This window comes from Nansenia antarctica (genome assembly GCF_963989245.1).
Source record: "Nansenia antarctica genome assembly, chromosome: 15".
Lineage (NCBI taxonomy): Eukaryota > Metazoa > Chordata > Actinopteri > Argentiniformes > Microstomatidae > Nansenia > Nansenia antarctica.
In genome coordinates, this window is record NC_137685.1 from 9,758,979 (window position 1) to 9,768,272 (window position 9,294).

At 45.2% G+C, this 9,294-nt stretch overlaps 1 protein-coding gene across 1 annotated transcript in view; it reads right to left on the minus strand.

The window, feature by feature from the left end:
- Nucleotides 1-3,481, minus strand: part of appl1 (adaptor protein, phosphotyrosine interaction, PH domain and leucine zipper containing 1) — an 11,850-nt gene extending 8,369 nt beyond the window's left edge. The window contains exons 1-6 of the mRNA XM_080545456.1: nt 3,378-3,481; nt 1,662-1,760; nt 984-1,043; nt 661-732; nt 341-428; nt 1-14 (exon numbers count right to left, since the gene is read on the minus strand). The exon at nt 1-14 is cut by the window's left edge and continues 28 nt beyond it. Coding sequence (XP_080401582.1) covers nt 1-14; nt 341-428; nt 661-732; nt 984-1,043; nt 1,662-1,760; nt 3,378-3,431 — 387 coding nt within the window. The 5' untranslated portion in view covers nt 3,432-3,481. The remainder of the gene's footprint in view (nt 15-340; nt 429-660; nt 733-983; nt 1,044-1,661; nt 1,761-3,377) is intronic.
- Between the last annotated feature and the right edge of the window lie 5,813 nt (nt 3,482-9,294).

The window sequence follows — 9,294 nt, forward strand, 5'->3', positions numbered from 1 at the left end:
CAGGGTGAGGATCTCTGTAGGGAGACAGAAGGTTCCGGTTCATATCTACTGCTGACTCTGACCAGACCAGGTGTTCTGGCTGGGGTGGGTCCAAGCAGAAAGGCTGTTTTCGGCTTTTTAATATATGTGTCGATGGACATATCATCGCCCGAGGGTCTCTCGTCTCGTCATAGACTATCTATGATGGCGTCAGTGACATAAGGACGTTCGGGTGGCGTGTGACACCCCTCGTGACACTCAAAAGTGTCGACTAGACGCCATTTCTGTCGATCGACAGTTGTCGGCAGTGTTGAACAGACAAAGCACAGATGAACCGTAAAGGCCTGATCTGCCGCTTTACCTTTGAGGTCCCTCTCCTTAAACTGGGTGATGGGGAACATCATGGCGTCTGCCAGCTGGGTGGACAGGACCGCGTGACAGGAGCTGAGCTGGAGGAGAGAGGGAAGGAGGGAAGGTTAAGATGGAGGAGAGAGGGAAGGAGGGAAGGTTAAGATGGAGCGATCCTATTTCAGATCATCAGATCAGAAGAGGATGCCACAGGATGTGGGGGAGGTTGTATTCAGGGTAAACACGCTGTGTGTGAGTGTGAGTGTGTGTGTGTGTTCATGAGAATGTGTGTGTGTGTGTGTGTGTGTGTGTGTGTGTGTGTGTTCTTCCCACCTCATCTATGACTTTGGCGAACTGCTGCAGCGTGGAGCTCATCACCTCATCGTCGCCCCCTAAGGGGAAACGCTGCAACGACAGGGCAGAGTCAGACCGGGGCTCTGTTTCAAAACACTAAACGCTATTTTCATATTTCCTGCCTCCCTTAATGTCATTATTGACCTAACATCATTCGATGGTTCAAGACAAGCTTTCCATTCATGGCAGATCAGTGATAAGATCAGATCAAGGAAGGACTGATACAGCAGAGAATCAAAGGGCTGGTGAACTGGGTGGGAACATGAATCCAGCCCAGTGTAGTGAAGCAGTGAGCTGCATACCTGTTTCTCATACTCTTTCAGCAGCTTGGAGGTCAGATGGGTGGCAGCACTCAACTCATTCTGGAACAGAAGACATGTCAGTATAACTTTTTTTTGTTATTATTAAAAAATATATATTTAACCTTTATTTAACCAGGCAGTGCCAATAAGAACTAATTCTAACTAACTAATTGCTCCAGGGGTGCTGACTATAGCTGACCCTGTCTGTGCCTAGAGCAAAATATACCAAATTCCAACAATTGACTGACAAAGTTGGCAAACTACTGACAAGCTGGCAAATAAAACATTCTTTAACTAACAATTTCTCTCAATTCCTTTCTAGATCGAAGGTTAAAATGCTTTTTTAACATGACCTTTACTTTAATTTCCCCATCCCCTTAATTTCCCTATCCCCATTTGCAAAAAAAACTTTTTCTTTCCTTGTTTTGTCTGTAAACATGACCCGTGCAATGAGTCACAAGGAAATATGATCAAGATCAAGTGCCTTATCTAACCGTTAAGTGTGTGTGTGCGTGTGTGCGTGTGTGTGTGAGGTGCGGTGTGCAATGTGTGTGTGTGTGTGTGTGTATTTCTGTGTTTGTGTGTGTGTGTGTGTGTGTGTGTGTGTGTGTGTATCTGCTTGTCTGTTTGTCTTTCTAACATAGCCACCGCCGTTGTTTCACAGACAGGTTTGCTCACCTGTGCGTCGTAGATTCTGTGCATGGCCTGGAAGAGCTGCTGAGAGTAGTTGGATATGGCCACGGCATCCTCCTCAAATACCCCGAGCAGGGAGCGCGTCTGAGGACAGAGAGGCAGCACAGTCAGACACTGGAGACACACGTGCGTTTGATACCATTCCCCATTCCATGCCATGCATTACAATGAGCCTGTCCTCCGTTTTTCTACCTCCAGCAGCCTCCCCTGAAGTTCCCAGATGGGGAATCGAATGGAGCCCATTATGACTTTCACAGAAGGGTGCACTGAACAGGAAATATCTCACAGTCGGCCGACAGAGCAAGTAGGTTTCCAAATCCAAACAGTGAGCAATGCATATTAGTCTGATTAACCATGTTAAAGACATAGCCAGAGAGGGAAGAGCCACAGATATAGATAGACAGCAAGTAGACAGGGGGAGGCTGGTGGAGGTAGAAATCGGAGGACGGGTTCATTGTAACACATGGAACGGTAGATGAATGGTACCAAACACATTCCTCATTCCATACATTATAGCCTAGTGAACCCATCCTCGGATTTCTACCTCCACCTCCTCCACTGAAGACAAGTGCACAGAAGGGAGATTGAATGAATCCCATTAGCACTGTTTCTCGAAAAACTAGGAGAGGGATATATAACAGGCTGGTCAGCAGCTTTCTCTCACACTGGCCTCACAGCTCAGTGATGCAGCATTCCTCCTGTCCCTGCTGGAGGCCTGCCTCCTGACATGACATAGCTGAATACATGACATAGTACTACATATTTAGACTTTATATATACATAGACTACATATATATAGGCTATAAGTAAAAGAGGGATTCGTGTTGTATAAATACTATTGCTTTAGTGTGATGTCTTTGTTCATTACTCGTCTGGATGAGATGGAATAGACTTGCACGTGTGTGTGTGTGTGTGTGTGTGTGTGTGTGTGTGTGTGTGTGTGTGTGTGTGTGTGTGTGTGTGTGTGCGCGTGCGTGTGTGTGTGTGTGTGTGTGTGTGTGTGCGCGCGTGCGCGTGCGTGCGTGTGTGTGTGTCAGATGCTTTTCTCATGATGAGACTCTTCGAGTCAAGCTGTTGTTACTCATTCACTCATATAAAACCCAGTGCAGATAGGAGGATTAATGCAGGAGGCTGCAACCAGCTGTCATGGACCCCAGCCCAGTGCTGAGACACACAGTTCTGGTGGTCGCTACAGGAAGTAGACGGAACGTTACGCTGAAATGAGCCTCCATTCGTCCCGTAATTTATGTGTTCATTAACAAAAGGGTGCGATCATATTATATTATATTATGCGATTTATATATATATATATATATATATATATATATATATATATATATTACATATATCATATTATTATTATTATTATTATTATATTATATTATTATTATTATTATATTATTATATTATTATATTATTATATTATATTATCTCCTATTTATCGCTGTCTCAATAGAGTCATTCTTGAACTTCAAGTAGGCTTAAATACTTTGATCAGGTGATTACAAACGTTGATCATATTGATGCATAATCGACTGTATTGACAGTTATGCATCAAGTTAACAAGACGCTATGGTGTGTTACTTTTGGAGCTATTTATTTTATTTGACAGCTCCTCTTGATACAAGCTGGCTATGATCATCGCTCTGCTGAACGGGTACAAAGACATCTAGCTGATAAAAACAATGTGTAGTTTGTTACCTGCGGGCTGTCCTCCAATGTTTCCTCTATCGGTAGTTTATCTATTCCGGGCATGTCTGTCTACAAGCTATTTCAATGTGTATCAATATGAATCACGATCGTTCGCTAAATAGAAAAACAATGTAACCTTTCACTCCCACAAAATATCTGTTTTTTCTCTCCGGATCCACAACACCCAAAACAGCTCCTCCCACACGCGGATGTTCCGCCCCTCCGGATGGTTGTGATTGGGTTATAAATATCCGGACTTCATTCATTGGTTGTTTTGACCTTGACAGACATGTCTATGTGTCCAGAAATAACACCCGATTCGTAACGCTGTGTCCGATAGAAATCAGTGCTACTGAGGATGTATTGATGTGTTGTAGATCATGTGAATGAATGAATGAATGAATGAATGGTCTTTATTGTCATTTATATAGTACAGGTACCATACAACGAAATTTGGGAGGGGGGGCTCCCCTGGTGCTAGGAAAAATAAATAAAAATAATAATAAAATAAAAAAAATACTAAAAACAAGAAGGGAAAAAGAGCTGGTTTACATAAATAAAGGCTATATACACTATCCACTATACTATACTATACAAATAAAACACTGTGCTGTACTCTATGCTATGCTATAAATATCCTAATCCCATGTGATGTTTCGGGTCCTTCCACTCAGGTCAGATCATCATCTGTGTGTGCAGGTGAGGGAGACAGACAGGGTTGAGAGAGAATCAAAAAATCACTCTTTGATGTGTTTATTTAGTTTATTGCAACAAACTCATCACACATCATAACATGTGTATCAATGTGCACACACACACTTGGTCGCCATTCATCAAACTGCTTTATTGGTCACGTTGTACATTCAACATGCAGTAGCTGGTATAGCGCCCCTACAGGCCACTATCGGTACATCTCCCTTTTTCTAAGGATTAAGATGAAGTTGATCTCAGAGAATAACAGTTCACAGATATTACAAGTCTATATCTATAGCTTAGCATACGTACTAGAATTCTCAAGATGTACTCTCCAGCTTGTACAAATAAACAATGTAACGGTACTCTAAACAGTACAATTATTACACTTCTCTTAACTCTTCCCTTTTTTTTTTTTTTTCATTGAAAACAAACTGTAATGGAACCATACAGCATCAATTCACAAATAACCTGAGTCCAGAAACAAACAGTAATGACCCTGAGAACAGAACTCCAAGTCCGCAATAAAAAATTCAATAAAAATAATAAACCCACCCTTTCTGTGCGTGTTATTAGCACTCCTCTACAAGTCTCCTAGGTTTGACAATGGACCTACTCGGCCTTTGAACCCGCTCCACCCCAGGGGAGGGTGACTCGACAGGAGGGCTGTCCGTGTCTGATTGAGTATGCCCCCCTTCTATTTGCTCTCCCGGAGTCTCCCTGTCATTGCCATTCTCTGCAGGCTGTGGTTCTGGGCGTGGAATCTTCAACAGGTGTCTCCGGTTCCTGCGGATTGTATTGCCATTCTCGGTAAGTACCTCGTATGATCTTGGAGCAGTCTCTTTAAGGACCTGTGCGACCGGTCCCCATCTTCCTTCGCATCTGACTCTCACTAGGTCCTCTCGTTCAAGAGGTCCCAAGGGCCGTGCTCTTTTGTCATAGGCACGTTTGGACCGGTCCTCTCTCTGTGTGGACCGGTGCTCTCTCTGTGTGCGGTGGTCAGCGCGCTGGAGCAGGTGCTCTGCTGACGGCAGCTTTGTCTTGAGCCTCCTGTTCATCAGCAACTCTGCTGGTGAGCGGCCACCTTCCAGCGGTGATGCTCTGTAGTTGAGGACTGCCAGGTACGGGTCCTCACCCGCTTCCGCTGCTTTCCTTAGCAGTCGTTTCACGATTTGCACTCCCTTTTCCGCTAGACCATTTGACTGCGGGTACAGTGGGCTTGAGGTTACATGCTTGAATCCATACTGTTTTCCGAACTCTGCGAACTCCTGGCAGCTAAACTGCGGCCCATTATCACTTACTAAAGTCACTGGAATACCGTGCCTTGCGAAAATAGACTTAGAATGAGCGATCACTTGCTTTGCTGTGGTATCAGACAACAGCGCATACTCTGGATAGTTTGAATGGTAGTCCACTATGATTAAATAGTCTCTCCCTTTCAGCTGAAATAAGTCTGCACCTACTTTTTCCCATGGCTCGGTTGGTTTGCTATGAGGCAGAAGCGGCTCTCTAGGCTGCATATATCTATGCTGTTGGCAAATCCCACATCGCTGTACTACAGTCTCAATATCTCTGTTCATGTATGGCCAAAACAGTACCTCACGAGCCCGCCTCTTGCTTTTCTCTATTCCCAAATGGCCCTCATGTGCTAACTTAGCCATCTCTGGTCTCATGGAGCCGGGAACTACTATTTTGTTACCTTTAAGGAGTACCCCGTCGATCACTGTCAGTTCATCTCTAGTGTGACGATACGGACTTGGCAGTATCCTGGCCTCATCTCCTGGTGAGAGGATGGCCGCTATGACCTCCTGCAACTCTCTGTCGCTTGCTGTTTCCTGCGCGAACTGGGCCCATTTCTCATTTGATGCAGGCAGCTGGGCCTTCACACAGTCCACATGGATTTGCACCTCCTGCTCGGTGCTGCTCGGGCCCGTGTCACTCAAACTCGCTCTGCTGAGAGCGTCTGCCACTATTAAGTACTTTCCTGGAGTGAACTCGAGCGTCATGTGGTACTTCTGTAGCCGTAACATGAGACGCTGGATGCGTGGCGGTGCATCTCCAAGTGGCTTTCTGGAAATGGCAATAAGCGGCTTGTGATCAGTCTCTAGTATTATTTCCCTGCCGTAGATATATTCATGGAACTTTTCACATCCGAAAACCGCGCCTAATGTCTCTTTCTCAATTTGCGCATAGTTGCGCTCTGCAGATGACATCGTTCGGGATGCGTAAGCGACGGGAAACCATTCTGTGCCGTGTCGTTGGAGCAGCACCGCTCCGAGACCCTCTTTGGATGCATCAGTAGAGACTTTGACCGGTTTGTCAACATCATAGTACTTTAACACCGGCTCTTTGATCAGGTTGGCCTTTAACACCTCCCACTCATTTGCATGTTCGTGTTCCCACTGCCATTCGTTTTGCTTTTCCAGTAGACTACGGAGGGCCTTTGAGCTTGCAGACAGATTTGGTATGAACTTCCCCATGTAGTTGACTAACCCTAATGCTCTTTGCAGGTCTGTTTTATCTTTTGGCGCTGGCATCTCTACTATTGCCCTTATTTTCTCTGGATCAGGCTGTATCCCTTCCGCGGACAACTTGTCACCTAGGTAAGTAACCTCTGTCACCCCAAACTCACATTTCGACTTGTTCAGTTTAAGCCCTGCTTTACGTGCTTGTTCTAGCACCCCGCGTAGCCTCTCGTCGTGTTCTTCTTTTGTTGTGCCCCAGACCACTATGTCGTCAATAAACACACCCACACCCTCCATACCATCAAACAGCTGCTGCACTGTTTTGTGGAACACCTCTGGAGCTGAGCATATCCCAAACGGTAAGCGGAGAAAGCAATGCCTTCCAAATGGTGTGTTAAAGGTACACAGTTTGGAGCTGTCTTCGTCTAGAACGATCTGATAGAACCCTGATGATGCGTCTAACTTAGAAAAGAAACGCGCGCCTGCCATAGCATTAGTTATGTCTGAGTTAGTTGGTAGTTTGTAGTGTTCTCTTTTGATCCACTTATTCAGGTCTTTTGGGTCTATACAGAGCCTCAAGTCACCATTCTTTTTCTCAACTATCACCAGAGAACTGACCCACTCAGTCGGTTCCTCTACTTTCCTCACTATGCCCTTCTCTATAAGGGCTTGTAGTTCTGCTTTCAGCCTAGCTTTAAGGGTCACCGGCACCTTCCTTGCCGGGTGGATGACAGGTTCCGCATTTGCTTTTAACTGGATTCTGTACTGCCCAGGTAGGCATCCTATACCACCGAAGACGTCTCTATATTGCTTCCTTATTTTTTCTGTGTCAGCTACAGTCTCATGCTGTTCCTCAGCTGCACCACTAGGTGTCACTACAGACCTGTCAATTACATGCACTCTTTTGATGAGGCCCAATCTCTCACAGGATTTCAGACCTAATATGGTCTGTCTATCACCCTCAACCAACACAAACATAGCATTAACAGAGTGCCCTTTCCTTGACAGTGTGACCCTACATACCCCTTTTGTAGGAATCGGTTCATCATTGTACGTTCTCAGATTAACCTTTTTCACATGCACTTTTGGCTTCTTGTACAGTTTATTAAAGTCTTTCATCGTCAGTATGTTCACCTGAGCCCCCGTGTCCAATTTCAGAGGAATTGTCGTTCCATTGATTTCCAGATTGGCTATCCACTCCTCCTTATTGTCCTCGTTCTCCACAGTTCCCACGAACCACTTCTCGTCATCCTCGTCTGTGTCGGTCGTGTCGCTGCCTTGTTGCACCACCTGTACTTTCTTTGACAGGCAGCATCGGGCGTAGTGATTCTTCCTACCGCATTTGCGACAGTCCACACCGTAAGCCGGGCAGTTATTCGCTGCATGTCTGCCCCCGCATCTGTCACAGTCTGTGTCCTTTGTGGGCCTGGGCGCGCGGGACTTTCCTTTGCTGTTCCACCTGCTAGCGGCCCTCTCATGCACTCTCTCATGCACCGCGTCCACCGATGCTGGTTCGGGCTCGAATGACTTGAGCTGCATCTTGGCGCTCTCTGACGCCTGGCAGATTTGTACTGCCTTCTCCAGGCTCAAATTGGATTCTCTGAGCAGTTGCATTCTCACCTTCTTGTCGACAACGCCGATGACGACCTGATCCCTTATTAGCGAGTCACACAATGTGCCAAAGTTGCACGACTGGCTTTTCAGACGCAAGTCCGTGACAAACTGTTCAATGGATTCTGACTCGGCCTGTACTCTGTTGCGAAAAACATACCGTTCGTACGTCTCATTTTTCCTAGGTGTGCAATATTCCTCAAACTTTGCTAGCACTGCTGCATACTTTTGGTCATCGCCCTCAGGAAACCGAAACGTGTTGAAAACGTCCCTCGCGGCTCTGCCTGCCACTGTGAGAAGCAGTGCTACCCTTCGACGTTCATGTTTCGCCTCTTCCAGACCGATTGCCAACACGTACAGCTCAAAACTTTGCTTGAAAGCTTTCCAGTTCTCGTGGACATTTCCACTTAACTTCAACTCGTCCGGCGACCGAATGTTATTCATCTTTGTAGGCTAGTGTCACCCCACTCCTGGTACCATGTATCAATGTGCACACACACACTTGGTCGCCATTCATCAAACTGCTTTATTGGTCACGTTGTACATTCAACATGCAGTAGCTGGTATAGCGCCCCTACAGGCCACTATCGGTACAACATGTAGGCTCGAGTATATCCGCTTATACATTTGACAAAATGGAGAAAGTCAGCTTGAAAAAGAGCAATATCTATTTACAGACATTATTGTTAAGCAAGTAGGTCCTATCAGTGAGTCAAAAAGAACAATCTAGACTATGAATGCACATTTCTAACAACAACTCAAGTCACTTTTTGTCTTATTGTTTTATATTATTTGATATTCTATACTGTGTTGTATTGTTATTACTCTATGTTAGTCCTATCCTCGTATTTCACTGAAACTGTGGAGAAGTAGCTCATATTAAGCACGTCATTGTATGTTTACTGCTTTATCCTGTCCATAACATACAATGACATGCTTATTTATCAATAATAATGATAAATAAACTTATGATGCTCAGATTTGTGTATGAAGCAGGTGCCTGGTTGCCTAGTACAGACTTTATCTGTGCTTACAGTTGACAATGTGTTTCATTGTGTTGATTTAAACATACATACGTCGACCAAGGACATATTCTTATTTGCAGCAACAACCTGGGGAAGAATTCCAGTCAGAGGAGAGAGGATGAATGAGACCCT